A 20000-nucleotide genomic window follows, 5' to 3' on the forward strand; every position below is an offset into this window, starting at 1 on the left:
TTCTTCATTAATTTTCTGTTCTTTTTCTCTTATAGTCTCTAAGAATGCAAATCAATTCTTACATTTCATTGCAAATTTTTCTCTGTGCTCTTCTCCTAAAAGCTTAGTTGTATCAAACCTAGGTATCCTATCTATCTTTTTGTTGGGTGCTTTCAGTTTTAATTTCAGTGTGGCAATGAGAGGCTGATGATCACTACCAATATCTGCACCTTTATAGATTCTTATATTTCTTAGAGTTATCCTTCTCTCTTTATTAATGGCAATGTGATCTATCTGATTTTTGTAATTACCATATGGTGAAGTTCATGTATTATTTTGGATGATCTTGTGTTGGAAAAGAGTACCTCCAATGACAAGACTGTTTGCTGAACAGAAACTTATAAAATATGCTCCATTTTCATATGCAACTTCTCCAAGACCCTGGACACCCTTCAAATTCTCTACCCGTTGATTATTTCTTCCAACTACAGCATATAAGTTGTCATTCACTAATTTCATATCTCTCTCAAGGATCTCATCTATTACACTTTGCAGTTCTTCACAGTATTCACCTTTTATCATTTGTTTTGGCATAGCAAACTTTAATATCCATATTGCACTCCTTTGATTTTAACTTTGCTAGTGATAATCAACTAATTAAAACTCTCCACCTGGTCAATGCCTTTACTGCTCTTGGTGTCATCATCATTCCTACCCCTTCTTATATATATATATATATATATATATATATATATATATATATATATATATATATATGTGTGTGTGTGTGTGTGTGTTACTTAGGGCCAAAATATCCAAACTATATTCCATAAATTCACTCTCCACTTTCTGTAACTTCCAAATCTCATTCATGGTTCTAACATTTCAGTTTCCTATTTAAAATTTTTCTTTAGTATTTATAAACCGGGAGATTCTTAGCACCCCACTACGCCCGGGACTGGGGGCCATTCTGTCATCTTCTCTTTCCATGAATGACTAAATCCATAGAGGATTCATTGGCTAGATACATCAGAGGATAGCCCGTTCCTTGTGATGTACAGTACCTATCTAACTAAGGCTAGTGACCCCTGCTGGTTCATACTACTTCTGGTAAGATCACTCGCCAGGCATCAGGAGTAAAAGCCGAAGAGACAGTTTGTCCATATCCTTAAACCAAATCCGTCACCTTGCTGCCAGTGACTCCATCGAGATTTAGGGGAGCATTTCCTTCACACCGAAAGCTCTCATTAATCTACCAAGTTGCTTATCCACCTATACGAGTATAACCATTGGCAAACATGGATTGCTATGATATACCGCCTAACACGTTATATATGTTTATATATATGTATATATATATATATATATATATATATATATATATATATATATATATATATATATATATACACACATACACAGAAGGTTCTCGAGTTATAAATGAGATCTGTTCCTTTGAAGCGCCGGAAGTTAATTTTTATCAGAAGTCAGGTTTATATACATAACATACTGTGCGTAGAATATACAAACATACTGTATATTTACAATATACTTAAAAAAGAAAGAAAGCAATCCCTTACCCTACATCAATTATTATACCCTATACAGTGATGAAAGTATACTAATACAGTAATAGACAATAAGTAACATTAAACATAAAATAATTCCTTACTTTTTTTCCGTGGTTGACATTGTAAGGGACGTTGCAGGTGGTGAGGAGACAGGGTTATTGGGAGGAGAAAGTCGAAGATGCTGGAAATGACCTGAAGAGTCAGGATGAGAGGCTGGTGCTGAAGAAGCTACAGGGGTAAAGGGTTGAGGTTCAGGTGATTGCCTCTCTACCCTTCAAAAGTACATGCTGAGTTTTGACTGTCGAGTTTAATCACTTTTCTCATTTATGATCTTCTTGTAACATGTCACAATATGTATGTGTCCGCAGGATACCTTCATAAACCTTTCCATGCTGGAATCCTGTTCCTCTAACTTTGCCATTACTCCCTCTCGCAAGACAAAACCCCTGCCAAGACCTTAACTGTAAATTTCTTGGGCTCTGGGATTGGAGTATTTTTCTCTTATGCAATCATCTGTCTCTCCAGCTTAATGGGGTCCTTAGCAGACACCTCCTATCCATGATATACCAGGAGCAAAGCTTCTTCTAGTCACCATTCATGGTGGTTTGCTTCACCCCTCCCCAAACTTCCGCAACAAAACATCTTGAGGGTTATATCTTCCTCCTCCTCTGTTGCCTCCAAACCCATGGCAATTCTCCTTCGAAGGTAGTAGGCCTTAAAGGAAGCAATTACCCCTTGGTCCACAGGCTTTAGTGGGAAAACAGTGTTATGTGGCAAGTAAACCACCTAGGCATTCTGATAGAAGTCAGCTAAGTTGTCAGGGTGACCATGGCCATTGCCTAGCAATAGCAGCACCTTAAAAGGTAGATCCTTCTTAACACATTACTGTTCAACCTCAGACACAACGTGGTTGAAAAATTAGTCCAAAGATAACACTATGGTCACCCATGCTTTCCTGTTAGACTTCCAGATTAACAATAAATGACTCTTTCAAATCCTTTGAGTGCCCCGAGATTCTCAACCTGATACACCGGCATAGCCTTCAGCTTGCAGTCAACAAAAGCATTACCTCCAAGAAGCAAATACAGTCTCTACTTGCCTACTTTATTTCCTGGTGCAATCTTCCCTTCCTTATTCATATAGGTCTGGATCGGCATAAGCTTCCAAAATAACATTGAAGATTTTTTCCGCAAAAAAGTTAATCTAGATAAAGATTTAAAAGTGCTAAACAAGTTAAAGTTATATGACCGAATGGTAAGAAGGAAAATTTGTTCACATCTAAGGAAAGAAATGAACAATCTTGTAATAAGAGAAAAATCTGATGAGTTTAGTTTAGCAATACAAAATAGGTACTCCCAGCTACATGAAGAAATGAAAGCAAGTAAAGAAGAAATGAGCAGTAATGTAAACACATTTGTATCGGAATCAGCATAAGAGATGAAAATGTTCCTAAACAACATCAAGGAAAACTATCTGTAAACACCAAAAACCTAATAAAGAAAAGATTGGAAATGAGGGTAAAATCCAAAATCCAAGCGAGATGAAACAGAATTAGCACAAGTATCAAAAATATAAACAAACTAAAATCCCTAGACATCCGTCAACACAATTAGACCAAAATTGAGGAAACACCAAAGAAAGGAAGAAGCATCACACTGATGAAAAGAAGACTTGGGACAAGACACCAACAGATGTATGCTTTAAAGGAGGAAAATAGAAATATTACCAACAATATAGGTAGATGGATAAAAGTTGCAGAGGATTTCTATAGAATGCAATCCAATAGTGATATAAGAAATAATTTTTTCCAATAAAATAATAAAACACCTGAGCCAGTACCAAGCGTAACAGTAAGAGAAGCAAATAAAACATTAAAAAGCATGAAAGAGGCAAAGCAGCAGGAAAAGACGGCCTAACAATAGATTGATCAATAGATATATGAAATTTCATAGTGGTAAAACTGACAGAGCTTTACACAAAATGTTTGCAAGAATGCTCTATTCTTATAGTTTGAAAAAATACTTTATCATTATACTAATTCACAAGAAGGGAGACACAAAAGACCTGAAAAATCACCGCCCCTTACGTTTATTCTCCGTAATATATACAATATTTACAAAGATCATATAAGACCAAATAGTAAGACAGCTCATTTTTAATCAGCCAAGTGGTAGGCTTTACAAGTGGGTATCCAACAACTGATCATATCCATGTAATTAACCAACTAATGGAAAAATCAACGGAATATTTATGGTATTTATAGACTATGAGAAAGCTTTTGATTTTGTCAAAGCCTCAGCAGTAATGAAAGGCATTCAAAGACAACGAATAGATACATATTATGTTAAAACACTTGAAGATATCTATACAGGATGTACAGCAATCCTAAAACTACATCAGCATCATCATCACTTCCTCCTACGCCTATTGACGCAAAGGACCTCAGTTACATTTTGCCAGTTGTCTCTATCTTGAGATTTTAAATCAATATTTCTCCATACATCTCCTCTGACTTCACGCTTCATAGTCCTCAGCATTGTAGGACTGGTCCTTCCAACTCCTCTAGTACCTTGTGGTGTCCAGTTGAATGTTTGGTGAACTAAACTCTCTTGAAGATTGAGAAGAGAATTTCCAAACCTTCTCCATCGACCCCTCACTATGATCTCATCAACATATCTAGTCCGAAGATTCTTTTGAGGGCTTTGTTCTCAAATCTTCAAAATATGTTGGATATTGTTTCATTGCTATACCACGACTCATGGCCGTAGAGTAACAACGATCTCACTAAACTGATATATATCCTGATTTTTATATGTTATTTCAGATGATTTGATTTCCGAATATTACTTAACCTAGCCATTTTCTGATTTGCTTTTTTCAATCTTTCATTAACTGAAATTTTGATGATCCTGTATCAGAGATCACAGTTACTAAATATTTAAAGGATTTTTTCCTCATTAGTCCGTTCTCCTTTCAGTGATATATCCTCTTCCATTGCATATTCCGTTCTCATCATCTGTCTTTCTTCTTTTTATCTTGAGCCCAACCTCATGTGATATTGCCAGCATTCTGGTAAGCAATTTTTGCAAGTCCTTTGGCGTTTTGCTAATAAAGACAGCATCATCAGCATACTGTAAGTCTGCTAATTTCCTGTTATTAATCCAGTCCAATCCTTCTCCTCCATCCCCAACTGTTCTCTGCATTACAAAATCCATGAGGAGGATAAAAAACATAAGTGATAACACATTTCCTTGAATAACTCCACTGTTCACTGGAAATCCCTTTGATAAGACTCCATTTATATTAACATTGTGATTGATATGCTCATGAACAGACTTAATCAAATTTACATATTTAAGAGGAACTCCATAATTATGCAGGACTCCCCACAAAATTGGCCGGTGCACACTATTAAAGGCTTTTTCATAGTCCACAAGTGCTATCAAAAGTGGATTTCTATATTCTGCACATTGCTGTACCACATGTCTTAAAAAGTAAATTTGGTCAGTGCGACTACCTTTTCGAAATCCTGCTTGTTCATTTCTCAGCTTTTCCTGAATCTTTCTCTCTAGTCTCTCTAGAATGAGCATACTATATATTTTCATGACAACTGGCGTGGCTGTGATGCCTCTGTAATTATTGAAATCAGTCATATGGTTTTTTTTTTTTTTTTTTTTTTTTTTTGCCCCTTTCACTAACACCCCTAGCGCCCATTCATTAGGTTTTGTCTCTTCATGCCACACTCTAGAAAATAATCTTGTAAATATTCCGGGAGTCACTTTATTTTCGGCCCAAATCTACTCAGCAGTTATTCTGTCGTATCCAGGGGCTTTCCATATCTTGAGTTTCCCTACCAGCTGACTGATATAGTGCAGCAATCCTAACTACATAATGATAGTGAGAAAATTCTTATTGATGAAGGAGTTAGACAGGGAGACCCCATCTCTCCTAAATTAGTCAAAGCATGCCTAGAAGACGTTTCTTAGAATTTAGATGGGGAAAATGTAGGAATTGATATTAATGGAGGATAACTTAACACCCTCAGATTTGCAGATGACATAGTTGTGTTTAGTGAATCACCGGAAGAAATTGCAAAAGGTTATAGAAGATTTAAATAGAGAAAGCAGAAATGTATGTGTGGAAAAAAATATGATAATGTCAAGTGAAAATGCAGAGATAACAAATAAGGGTTATGGACGAAACTCTAGAGACTATTAATTAAGTTAAAGCTGGTAGGAACATCGGATTAAATAGTTTTCTTTTCAGAGAAAGTGTCATTTTAATTTTCTTATGAACATTTAGTTTACCAAAAGCTCTCCATCCCAAGCGTATCCTTCCTTTAATTTTGGTCCCGTGTCCTGGGGAAACACTTACTGTCTATCCTAAATACTTATATTAAGCATCAGAAACTTTGAGCCATATTAAAGCCTTAGAAAATAAGCTAGTTATAACTCAAAGAGCTATGGAAAGAATAATGATGGGAATAGCACTAAGAGACATAGAGAGAGCAACATGGATATGAGAGCAAACTAAAGTAAAAGATATTCTAACAATATAAGAAGCAGAAATAGACATGGACATGACTTATCATGAGAATGGCAGATATCATATGGACATTAAGAAGAACAAAAAGGGTCTCTAGAGATTGCAAAAGAAGCAAGGTAAGGAAGAGAAGAGGATGGATTAACAAACGAAGAAAGTTTGCGGGTACGGACTGGCATAGAAAGGCCATAAACAGATGCAAGTGGAAGGACATGTCCGAGTTCGATTCCCTGCCGGTTAGAAGCTATTGTCTTTGAGTGGTTTCGCCAGGGGCTCTGATCCCGAGGTCGTTAAGAAACTCCAGACAATAATGTATGAAATATATATATATATATATATATATATATATATATATATATATATATATATATATATATATATATATATATATATATATATATATATATATATATATATATATATATATATATATATATACTCATTACATATATAAAAACAGAGAACAGAGGACACTACATTCTAACCCCTTTTTATATACGAAAGACATATTCAAAAGGACTTATTCTAAATGATGGTATATAACTCTTGAATAAATATTAGGTTTTATTGAGATCAGGTTAGTACCAAAAATTTAGAATTGCTACTACTTACAGATCTATTTGAAGATGAATGCATAAAAGTTTTACAATCGGTGGCTTAAATTTGAATTTAAATCAAAACTTCGTTATATAAAACACTATGATATGTTTTTCTAACGAGTTTTAAAATGAACCAATTTCACATCACAGACCAATCAGTAATATGGTTTTAATCTCTCTGATAAACAAAAACCTGTTTTATTTATAGCATTTCCTACATTTTCTCTAATCTTGAATTCTCTTATTAAGAACTTTCCCTTTGTTACTATTAGAGAATTCATTACACAAATTAAAATTTTCGTAACCTATGCATGTTACAATTTCTATCCTTTAAGAAATTGTAAATCCAAACTCTTTCTCGTCTGAACTGCCTTTTTATTGCTTTCCTTTAGACTGAATATGGAATGATCTGCAGTAAGTTGCTAAACTTTCATCAAACATTAATTTTGTATTTTAAGTAGTGCGAAATAATCAAAGTAAAACATGCTTTTTTAGTTTAAGGTCGTTAACTGTACATATTTCGTGAGAATAACGTGTTTAAATAATAAAATTTTCACTGATATTTTGCAGCGTTCAAAACAGTCACTGTATGTGGGTGACTTTACACTTCAGCAAACTACTAGCACAGCAATTCCATCAACAGTTCAGCAGACTACTAGTACAGAAACTCCATCAACAGTTCAGCAGACTACTAGCACAGAAACTCAATCAACAGTTCAGCAAACCACTAGTACAGAAACTCCATCAACAACAGTGAAAACCACATCATTAACAACGATGTCATCAACATCTCCACCAACACAGACCACGTCATCGTCCACAGTAACAATTTCATCTTCAACTTCTTCAATTTCATCAACTGAAAAATCTTTATACTGGGACACTGATGCCACCACATTCTCCACTGACATCTCCGACTCCAGTGTCTTGATAGATTCAGACGAAAATGTTACAACACCAGTGTCGGACATGACTGACACAACAAATATTTCAGAAACTTTAGGAAATGATACATCTACAACTGACTTGACCAACATGACAACTGAATTTTATTGGGATAGTACAACAACTGAAAGGGCTTCTATAGAATATGAAACAACTACTACAGAGAATGCATCAACTACTTCTGAAATAGAGGAGACAGTGAATACAACAGAACTGTCTACTACAATGACTGATGAGGCAACAACTGAAATAGAAATGTATACTACAGAAACCACCGAACCAACAACAGTACCTACTACCGATACTTATCCTTCAGTAGGCAAGTTTACACTGTATTTATGGCTCTTCATTAACATTTATTCTCTCCCTGACTGATAGATGCAAAATTCTTGAAAATCCTAAGCTCATTGTCAAATAATTCGAATGAGTTCTAGTTAATATCAACATAAAATGTACTTTTTCTGAATTCCAGCATTTAGAGGTGTGTGTGACACAGAAGTATGCAGAGCAGTGTCAAGGAGGATGTTGGACATGATGGACCCAAAAGATATTGACCCTTGTGATGTAAGTGACGAGAATTGAGTATTTTTTGTTTTGTTTTGAATCAGAAAACATTACTATCAAGTGTTTTATAATCATTTAAAATAAGAACATTTTCCCCAAAATTACAAAATAATTGTAATTTGCCTTTAAGATACATCCACTGAAAACCAAACAAGTAAATAAAGTCACAGCAATGAAAACAACATAAATAATTTTGATTAAAAATATCAAATTTACAATACAGTTGTACAGTGCCCCAGTTTAAGTCGGTTCTACATACGCCGGGTCCAACTTTACATGTCTCATCCTTAAATGTAAAAGGCAAAAATAAAGTCAGCATTATGCTGCTTTATGCATCCTCACATCGGTGTCAATGTCGAATAATTACGACAAAAAATGGTTTGTTGAAGATTTGTATGAAAAACATCCAAGTAAAAAGAACACTCCATTTCTCACGAATTAAAGACAGTTCAATTGGTCCAAGAAGAGCTTTAGTTTGCACAATATCAAAATCCAGGGAGCTGCTGCTGCTAATACCGTAGTTGTCAATAAATTTCCCAAAGCTTTAAATAAACCATAGAACATCTAATTTTCGTGGGAACTATCTTTCATGTCGATGAGATGGGATTGTTCTGGAAGAGAATGCTCGGTTGTTCACTTATTTTATAGGAAGAAAAATCTGTCAAAGTATAAGGCAACTAAAGATAGATTAACCTTAATGTTAGTGGGAAACGTTACTGGTGATTCCAAGCTAAAGCCTCTGTTAGTGTAACATGCCCTTAATTCCAGACCCTGAAGAACATCTCGAAGTTCATGCTTTCTGTGATTTGGATGGCTAGTACAAAGGCATGGGTCAACATGACAATTTTGTACCACCAGTAAAGTATTACAGGGTCAAGAAAGTTCCTTTTTAGGTTATGTTGAGCCTTGACAATACCTTTGGACATCCCATACATGTGAACATCATGGACTCGAATGTGAAAATTGTTTTCTTGTCACCCAACACCACCTCTTTTATACTCTACAACATATCGACCAAGGCATCATAAAGATATTCAATCGGTAGCCTACTATTTACAATATAATTTATACCAGTCAGTTGATGCATCTTTGGCAGAGGACAGGATAGGTATTCAGGATTTTTGGAAGGCATACAACATTTATCAAGCAGTGTAAAACATAAGCACCTCTTGGGTTAAAGGGACTCAATCAGACAGGAATGGTGTTGGGAAAAACTGTGCTCTTAATTCGTGAATGATATTAAAGGTTTTGATGAGTCAGTCAATGACACCTCATGGAATTTGGCACAGTAGCACTTAGTAATGAACTTGAGATGGAGTTGGAAGAGGGATATTTTAATTAGTTCCTCGAGGTTAACAAGTTACCACTGACAAACAAAGAATTGTTGCAGTTAGAGGAACAACTGAAAATTGACGATAGTTTTCCCGACCCAAAATAAAGAAATTCTAATCTCAGAAAAATGCTGCTGGGTTTTTTTACCAACTATCAAAAGATTTGTCAATCTTTGAGTTCCAGGTTTTTTTAGCCGATTTTTTTGCAAAAATTACGAATAGTATTGATATTTATTTCGGCCTTAGAGGACAATTTTCAACTGTAAAAGTTGAAAAGTTAAAGTTGAAAAAATGGCTACTGAATCATCACCTGATCTTGAGACCAAAGAACTACCAAAATCAGCATCAGGTTTGACAAAATAACTCCACATAGTGGCAACATTTACTATTTCAACTTTACTTCACATGGAGGCTTATTTATTTAAGTATGAGGTTTCTATAAAATGATAAAAAGTTGTATGAGCGTTTTTTCATGTTTATTACGAGTATGGGGAGAGTATAAATCACTTTATATGGATAAAATCAGACCTACATTGAAAATCACCTTACGTAGAATCTCCTGGAACAAAGTAATGACATAGGGTAATCTGTATACATATATATTTCATTTAATGCCACTGTCACAACCAGTATCCATACTGGTGTCTTGAAGTAGATTAGAATATTCAACGGCCATTTCAAGTCACCTGTTTGAAATTTAACTGGTTTCATCAGTACTTTCTATATATGACTGAATTATGGTGCCGTAAACAATGCGTAATTCAAAATTAAACCTGAGTAACCATGTCTTTTTTGGCAAAGGACTAACAGCTCAAATACAGCGAAGGCTAACTACAAGTTTCAGAATTAGCATCAAAACTGTTGGTTTTGTACACTGGTATATCATAGAGCATACAGTGGCACAATATAGACTTTCCTGAAGATTCTTAGCAGCATCCCTTCCCTTATCAGCTGCATTGCTCCCTGTCTTCTATTATTAAGTTATTCTATTTTGTTTCTTGTTACCAAGCTGTTCGACCTCTTTAAGTTTAATTTGACCCAAATTTCCCAATTCAATAAAAATATGAATTAATGTTCTCCATCAAGTAAATGGGTATAATAATAATGGTAATGTTTCTATATAACTACCAAGTTAATTCAATTTACTTGCATCTCTCCATTATAAAGGACTTCTACCAGTATTCTTGTGGTGGTGTACTGGACGACCCTTTTTTGAAACCAGAGGATCCCCAGCTATTTGCGGACAACATTATTAAAGGTAAATGTCTGTCAAGCAATCCATCAAGGTGAGTAGGTTAATGATGGGTCTAGCCAAATGGAATGTGTTTAGTAACAGATAAATTCTTATCCAAAACATCAAATCAATAACAAAAATAGGATATAAGCAGTAATGAAAATGAAAACAGTGGATTTTTAAGTAAAAAATGCTCTTAAAGTGGATGAATTTTTATCAATTTTATGAAGGCTATTCTACAAAAGAATTGTGAAATACTGAAATGAAATATGTTCGAATTTCAGTAAGGATGGTCCTATTCTGCTGTATAATGTAAATATAAATTTAATCAATACTTAATTTTCTAAATCAAAGGAAAGGCTATTCTGTAGCTTGAGAAAATTTTGCATGAATTAATTTTAGGATGATCATTTAGCATTTTGTAGACATGTCACAGCATTCCCCTGGAACCATAATATGAGTTAAATGAAAAAAAATACTTCACCTTTAAAAACAAAAACAAAAATTCTAAACCGTTGCCTACTGCCTGAATGACTTCATTGAAAAATGCCGCGAATCAATTGAATAAACACAAGAAGTCTTACATCATCCACTCCTATCTTCATTAATACCACTACCTTCTTGCATCTTCTGACTGTAGAGACTTCAGCCTTGGGCGCAATTTCGCAATATTGTATCTCTCTTAGCATTGGTATAGATGAGGCTAAAAAGTTCGAGCAGCACAAAAGGATTATTTCAGATTTTAGGGTTTCGCCCTCCTGTTACAATGACTGCTGAATCTCTTTCCATTTCTCAATCTTACTTGGCTGGCAATATTTGCCTAAAACTTTTAGTAATCAATAAATATTTCTTACAGCATCTCTATTTTTCTCTTACAGAAGCTCTCACATACAGTGATAAAGATGATGAAGAACTGAAAGAACTCTTCGTCATGTATGATTCCTGTCTAAATTACAGCAGCCTCTATGAAGAAGAACGCCTTGAAAAAGCCCGAGAAGTCTTTGAGGAAATTGATTTCAATTCCAAAGACTTTGACCTTGGAGATGTTTTGGCCAAAATGATGAAGATGCACTTGTACGTACTGTATTCAATTAGCATTATTTATTCTTATACCTTAGATTAAGCAGAAAGCTAGTTCATTAATTTCTCATATATGATCCTTAATTGGTTTGATTGCATTTTCATACCCAATTATCATTATCCAAAGATGTTAATCAAAATATTTCAATAATGACTATTCTGGTTCTTCTCTTTTCAGTACACCATTCTTCGACATCAATGTTGATTTTGGAAAAAACCCAGATGACCAGGGACTCACCTTAAAAATAGCTCTGCCGTTTAAATCTGCCTTTACTAATGAGAGAGCAATGGATGTCTGTCTCAAAATATTCAAGGAGGAAGAAGATGAGGCAAAACACAAAAAGGAGGCTTTTGATATTAATTCAAAATACGAAGCATACGTGCATTGCACGGTGAGAGAAATATTCTATCTTTATAAATTATTAATGTTCTAATTTATCTTTAAAAAATATGCTGTATATACAGCTATGTTATGTCTTTTAACCTACCTTCAAACCAGTTAGAATCCTAGCCAAGTGGAAGAGTTTCCTTTCATAAAATTCCCAGAGTTAAATTCATGGCTTGCAATTGAAAACTAATTACAACTATAAGAGAATCCATATATCTATGATAATTCTTTGAAGTTCATTTTCTACACTGGAGATTTTAGTATACCCGAACATTTCTATCAACTAATTTCATAAGCGATCTATGAATTACCAAGTGTAGGCCAATATTATATTCATATTTGCCAAAAGCTATAAAACACTATTAATACTCACACTATTCCATCCCACTATATATATATATATATATATATATATATATATATATATATATATATATATATATATATATATATATACAGTATACATATATATATATATATATATATATATATATATATATATATATATATATAAATATATATATATATATATATATATATATATATATAAATATATATATATATATATATATATATATATATATATATATATATATATACATATATATATATATATATATATATATATATATATATATATATATATATATATATATATATATATATATATATATATAGTTGCTTTTTGATGAACATTTAATAACACTTTCTCCCAATAATGACTATGATATATTTTAATAAATTGTTTTTTTTTTTTTTTTTTTTTTTTTTTTTTTTTTTTTTTTTTTGCTATAACCTCCCCCTTTCTTTCCATATGGATCAGACTATTTTCAAAATTTGTAACAACCTTCCCCTTTCATTCCACAGGGATCAGACTATTTTCAAAATTTGCAACAACCTTCCCCTTTTACTCCACAGGGATCAGACTATTTTAAAAATTTGCAACAACATTCCCCTTTTACTCCACAGGGATCAGACTATTTTCAAAACTGGCAACAATTGAAGATTTCCAAATAATTCCATCAGCAGTCTTACTGAGGAAAAATTCCATCTTCTTCCTCTCTCCGCATTGTAAATTTCTTGAATTACCCTTTGCATATAATTTTACCAATTTATCTTCATTAGAACTCATCATCAACAGCTCGTCTACTTCACTTTCTGATATATCTCACTTTTAAACTTACTCCTAAATATCATTATTAAATTTACATTTAAAGGTGCAACAGTAGATAGATGAAGCAACTCCAAGACCCCAACATGGAAAGAAGCCCAGTATGAGAAAATGGAAAAATCAAGAAAAAACTATAAAATAGAAAATCAAATCAAATCAAGATAAATAACAAAGGAAAGGAGATATGTAGCAGATGAACTACAACGTGTAAGGTTATAATCTACCTGCCTCAATGAAAATCCAAGTACACCAAGTCTGAATTTCTAGAGTTCCACCAATTTCACCATATGATTAGAGAAACCTTCTGCAATTTGGTTTACAAAAAGTAATGAACCTCATTGTTATAACTAATTTCATATTTAATACTTAATTACGAATATAGAAATTTGGGAATATACCAAGGTAGACGATAACCAGTAGCAAAAAGTATATACGGTAGCCTATGCATAATGTGCTAATTGAAGGAACATGCCAGATATTAATATTAAGTACAGGGATAAGAAATCTAATAGATGAAATGATTTTGTTCACCCATGGGAGATAGGAGTAAGCAGTGGAAGATCAAACTGGACAATAATGAAAAAAGGCAGATTAAGGAAATTATTCCCCAATCTTGTCACAGCTGGAATAAAAACTGCTAAACTAATATTATGTACTGGAGGGTACAGTCTGGGAGGGAAGACCTGAATGCGAAGGATGGTCAGAAAAAAAAATGCAGAAAAGAATAACTAAATGGCAGTGCCACATCTTCATATCCAGATCAGGGATAAGAAATTTAATAGATTGCATGTTTTGGTCTAGCAAATTGAGATGAAATTTAGCCGATAATGGACAGGAGAAAATATTCAAACATTGGTAGAAAAAAATAAATAAAGAAAATCAAGCATAGATTGATCACCAAAAATATTAAAAGACTTTCTCAATAACTCTATTTTTTTGTGCAAATGAAAAGGAAACAGGCGGTATGTATTTCTTAGAACTAAAAATTACTATCAAGAATCACAACTAGGTTTTTAAATGAGTTATGTAAAGCAGAAGAAATATTGTCAATGAAAGGATTTGGTTCATTAGAGGCCACTGTCTTTGACCTACATACTTTGAATTTTTTTTAGGGTTAACTTCATATCCCATCAATTGCACCATGCACTGACTTTGGCTATTGTCTATTACTGGATTCAACAACCCTATGTCGACATTCAGGAGATAAAATTGATTAAAAGAAAGCAGCACCCTCTATATATACAACAAGCTGATTTTCTAGATCAACCCACATATCATCCAAAAATAATATGAAAGGTTATTGGCCAAGAATATTACCCTGAGGAACACCAGATAATATATCACTTTACTCACTATGGTGCCCAACAACATCTACTCCTTACAATCTATTTCTTAAGATGTAAAAAAATTGATGCTAGGAAGATCCAACTACTCGCGTCTGTCTAATTTTCAAAAGAAGGGCCTCATTATTAACTCGGTCAAAGCAAGAACTAAAGTGAAACCGTTAAAAAAGCGTTCTAACCACAATCAAGGAAATTGTAACAAGGTCATCACATGCTCCGAGGCGTTTGTCAATACCAACCTGCCAAATATGGAACAGATAATCATCTCCAGTACACCTATTTAGATGTCTTGCCAAAAGACATGCCAAAACTTTACCCTGTATAGTTATGGATATTGGGTGGTAATCAGCAAGGCTAGAATTACCACACACACACATCTATCCAATGCAAGTAATATTACCAACTTTCCAAAATCTGCAAACAGAAGGTCATCTTGCAAACTTCAGGAAAAATATTAGACAACCTAGGAGATAAGAATTCAGCTGTCTTAAAAATAAGCAAAGTAAAAATACCATTAAGGTCCATACTCTCATAAGAATCAAGGTCAAGTAACTAAAGCTTCTATAAACATATTTACTACATAGATTAGGATTACCAACCCCCCAAAAATAGTAAAATGTCTTCTAGATAAATTAGAAAATGTAATAGACAATTTAACCAGCAATTGACTGTTTTCACTCACAGAAAACAAGGGAAAAACAATTAGGTCTACACCTTAAAAAGCATCACGGTAGAGTAAAAGATTTTTTGGGGCTCAAGCCATGTCGTCCTGATGGAAGTTCCTATAGGGTAGCTTCCTAGGGTATATTACAACTACGGCGATATTCCCAGAGAATTTACCTTAAGGTACCCTGAATTCTAACTCCTGGAGCGAATATCCCTAATGAAAGGGATATCGCGACATATCAGAGGACGTATTCTTGACACGCCACATGGCAATCTGCACCCCAAACAGAGATAACACATCGAAGGGGTCAATTGGCAAGAAAACGAAAACGAGAAAGAAAAAGGGGGAGCCGCTCCCAAGGCTCCCTCTTCTCCCGTTTCGTAAGCGTGCATTGCGCCAATCCTGGCGACATCTGTATTCCTTTTTGCGTACCTTAACAACTCGGTGTTTTTTCCTGTGTTTCTCGCAAATCTTGGATTTATTCATCTTTTCATGGCTTTTCCAACTTTGTCGGCCTCTGATAAGTTGAGTACCATTTCTTTTATGTATAAATGTAGGCTCTTGGTAAATTTTAAAGTGATTAATAGGTTTAATCTTTGTTACAAGAGCCGTTGCCTACCGGAGGCGTCATGGACGCTGTCGCTCGCTAGGTATGAGTTTTAGTTAGCCAGAGAGACATTCCCGGTTGTTTTGCTTTAATAAATTTTAGCTATTTAGCGTTACATAGGATTTCCTTTCTCGTGCTTTTAGTATTATTATTTTGGCGAAGTATTCGCCAACTCTGGCCTACGCTAGGCCATGTAGCCTAGTCGTTTGGTCCTAGTACTTTCCTGCATGATTTCGGATTTCCGAGTGTTTTAAAATTTTATTGAAGCTTTAGGCTGTTTTTTATACATTTGAGATTATGTTGATTATTTCCAAGATAGTATACGAGTGAGTTTCGGTGATTTAGGTAATCGATTCTCTTGGTGCCTAGGCTAAGTTGCTTATGGAGCCTTATTATACTTTCTCATACTCCCCGGTTGCTTTCTTTTCTTCGGAGAAGGTATGCAATCCCTTTCCCTCTGTTTAAGCCTTGTGCTTAACTCTAGTGGTTTATCTGAATTAACTTTCGATACAACTATACTGGGGTGTTACTGTACCTCCCTGTTCCAGTAAGTCTGGCCTCAGAGAGGGACAGAACATCAGAGTTTTTAGTCTGAGTCTGTGTTTGTCTGGCTTGGGGTAGAGTCTCCCTCGCTGGCCTGACGCAGACATAGGAGGCTTAGCCTCCTTAGGTCACTGCCGAAGGTTTCTGTACGAGATGATTCCTTCTTTTGTGATCTAGCAGACTAGTCCTTGTTGCTGTTCTCGGTGGGAGGATAAGATCCTTTCCCTGGGAGTAGCAACACCTTCCTTGCTTTGGTTCAGTGGGGGCTGGCAAGTATTGCTGGCCTCCCTCCTTGGATCTCCTTTAGGCTAAGATGAGTTTTCTTGGCTACGGGTGATTCTTGACTAAAGCAAGGTTGGTAGGACCCTCTTTTGTCCCTTCCCCCTCTATCTCCGTAATGGCCTAGCCATTACAGTACTGTACGTCATTCTACATCTGGACCTAGGATAGGTTAGGATGTGGAATTGACTCAGTCCCTTGCCGGCCGGCAGAGTCTGCCGGCCGGCAAGGGTCTTCTGCTTTGAGTGCTGCCCGGACCTCCCTTGGTCCCTCATCCATGTCTGCCTGTAAAGCCAGATGGCATTGGTCAGGAAGCCTGAATTAGATTCTCCCCTTCCTTATATACACTCTTTCGGATTGCCGGGCTTGGAGGTAGTTTACGCTCTTATCCCGGCATCCATTCTGTTTTCTTCTAGTGCTGTACCCGACCCGGCTGCCGGCCTATGAGGCCGGCAGCCGGGCAGTCGTAGTCCTCTGGATCTTTTGCTGCTGGCCGGCATCGGTTGTTTACCTTTGCCGGCCGGCTATTGTCAAGCCCTTGTCTGCCGGTCGCTATGAGCAGTGGCCGGCAGCCGGGTACTACCTTGTGTAGTTGCTGGCCGGCAGTCATTGCCGGCCGACATTGGCTGTTGCCGGCCGGCAGTTACTGCCGGCCTGCACATGCATTTGATCCAGCGTTCTACCGCCTTATAGCTGTTAAGTAGTATACTTTAAAGCTAGTTATGGTGTGTGCCGGCCGGCACATTAACTTCTATACTGTACCAGTATTCTTTAGTATAACATATACTGTATGAAGAAAACTATAGTATAAGTTTTGGTACAGCACTGTGTGTTCTAACACTTTTGTGTTGTCTTGCACAGCCCTTTGGTGTTGCCTTACAGATAAGAAAGTGAGTTCTTTCTTGTCTATTATCCGGTATTTTAAAATCATACCTTAGGTGTGAGCTACACCTGTTTCCTCTGGAAACATTTCATTGGTTACTCTAGGACAGATTAACCATACGATTTTATTATCTGGAAGGCTGCAACAATTGGTTGTGAAGGAAACACAAGCGTGTGTCTTTCCTTTCTGATTTGTTATGCTAAACTGTGCATATCCAGTGATACGTAGTTCACTTGATACTCATGGAAATTTCTTCTCTTTACAGGAGGACCATCCGAAGTGCGGAAGTGTTTTCTGCAACGTCCGCAGTAAGAACCTCTGCGGACATGAGTTTTGTAGGAGGCACGCAGCATGCGCTGTCTCCAAGGGTGATCTCCAGTATTGGGACCCTCAGGTATGTACCGTGTGCACTAACCTGATTACTGAGGCCTTTGATTCCCCTAGGACGGCGGAATCAAGGGATATAGCAAGGGAGAAGCTTCGTACCTGGGTAAGGGGCTTCCAGAAGAACACCTCTGGACCTTATCTTCCAAGTGAGAAGATGAGGGCTTACCTTTTCCCTAGGGCATCAGCTGATGCAGTGATTCCCCAGCCTCAAGAGGAGATCCCCCAAGTTCAGATCCAGGTGGATGCTGAAGTCGCGGTCGTCTTGCAAGACATCCAGTTGGACGACAGGATGTCTGACGTGTCCGAGCGTCTGGAGGAAGACCTCCTGGCAGGAGCCCAGGATGAAGTTCAAGCCCCAGACATTGTAGAGGAAGAGGTCGACGAGGTGTCGGCTACTTCGGTTCAGATCCCTGAGCCTATTCCCTCAACATCGTCCGCTCTCCCAGTAGAGCTGGGACAGGCCCTCTCCTCCATTGTTGGAATGATCCAACAAATGCAGAAGGAGAATCAGGAGAAGGCGGCTGCAATGGAACTGCAGATGCAGAGGCTTGCAGCATCACATGGGCCCCAGAAAACGCTCAATGTGAAAGACCTTTCCTTGTGCTCAGATGCTAACCCGTGGAGATATGCTGAGCACATGCCGATGACGACTGGAAAGATCGTCATGTCGGATAAGTTGGGTTCAGTTCCCCGAGAGGAGGTGGAATTCTGGCCCAGCAAGGGGTCATATCCGGACTGTTATGTCCGGTTGAGGAAGGAACCAGCTTCAAAGGAGGAGACAGAGCCGAAGGAGGTCATAGTGATGGACCATGCTAAGGCTCAAGCTTTGCTTTCATCCTCGATGAAAGAGAGGGGCTTCACGAACTCAAAGGTAGCTGCATTGAGTAAGAAGCTCCCTTCCTTTGTGTCCTCTCCTGCTAGAGCCTTCCCCTTTTTACAGAAAGGGTTTGCGGCTGTACTAAAAGCAGTCGAGGCCGGCAAGCCTTGCCCCTCCCTGGAGGAGTGTAAACCCTTGTCGCTGGCCCTGCCTATGGACCACAAGGACTGGAAGGACGTCCATCTTACCTTCTCAGTCGGGAAGTTGGAGGCTGATATTGCCGGACGTCAGTTCGGTGCATTGGTGCAATGCACGCTTACGAAACGGGAGAAGAGGGAGCCTTGGGTGCGGCTCCCCCTTTATCTTTCTCGTTTTCGTTTTCTTGCCAATTGACCCCTTCGATGTGTTATCTCTGTTTGGGGTGCAGATTGCCATGTGGCGTGTCAAGAATACGTCCTCTGATATGTCGCGATATCCCTTTCATTAGGGATATTCGCTCCAGGCGTTAGAATTCTGGGTACCTTAAGGTAAATTCTCTGGGAATATCGCCGTAGTTGTAATATACCCTAGGAAGCTACCCTATAGGAACTTCCATCAGGACGACATGGCCATCTCACCCAAAAATAGATTTTTCGCTTCGCTCAAAATCCGTTTAATTTCTTGAGACTATCAAGCTAAAATAGTAGTTTAGCATTGTGAAAGAATGGAATCATTATTAAGTATCCTATTGTTCTATTTACTCTTAAAAGCATCAACAATAGGGTAGTCTTTCCCTAAAAAAAGGAAATGTATAAAGCCATCTTGTTTAGACAAAAAAGGAGCTGTTAAATCTACACCAAACGAACCAATTATCACTCCTGCAATATACATCCCGCATTTTCATTCCAGGTTTCACGTAACCTGTTGATCTAAGATACCAGTGCAACTTTAGTCTCAAATTAAGTAATGCAAAATTAATTTCATATATTCGTGTATAACAGGCTTTCCCCTTTTTACTCCTCAATACCAAATTCCTTCCCTCTAAACAGAAATGTTCATCTATGAACTTCACCACGTGATCTTATATTTTT

At 36.6% G+C, this 20000-nt stretch overlaps 1 protein-coding gene across 1 annotated transcript in view; it reads left to right on the top strand.

Moving 5' to 3' along the window:
- The window catches only part of LOC137621489 (endothelin-converting enzyme homolog), a 110775-nt gene that overhangs the window by 41793 nt on the left and 48982 nt on the right, over positions 1-20000 (top strand). Inside the window, exons 3-7 of the mRNA XM_068351826.1 lie at positions 7262-7955; positions 8109-8200; positions 10699-10789; positions 11644-11839; positions 12024-12237. Coding sequence (XP_068207927.1) covers positions 7262-7955; positions 8109-8200; positions 10699-10789; positions 11644-11839; positions 12024-12237 — 1287 coding nt within the window. The remainder of the gene's footprint in view (positions 1-7261; positions 7956-8108; positions 8201-10698; positions 10790-11643; positions 11840-12023; positions 12238-20000) is intronic.

The sequence above is a fragment of the Palaemon carinicauda genome, chromosome 28, assembly GCF_036898095.1.
Source record: "Palaemon carinicauda isolate YSFRI2023 chromosome 28, ASM3689809v2, whole genome shotgun sequence".
NCBI lineage: Eukaryota > Metazoa > Arthropoda > Malacostraca > Decapoda > Palaemonidae > Palaemon > Palaemon carinicauda.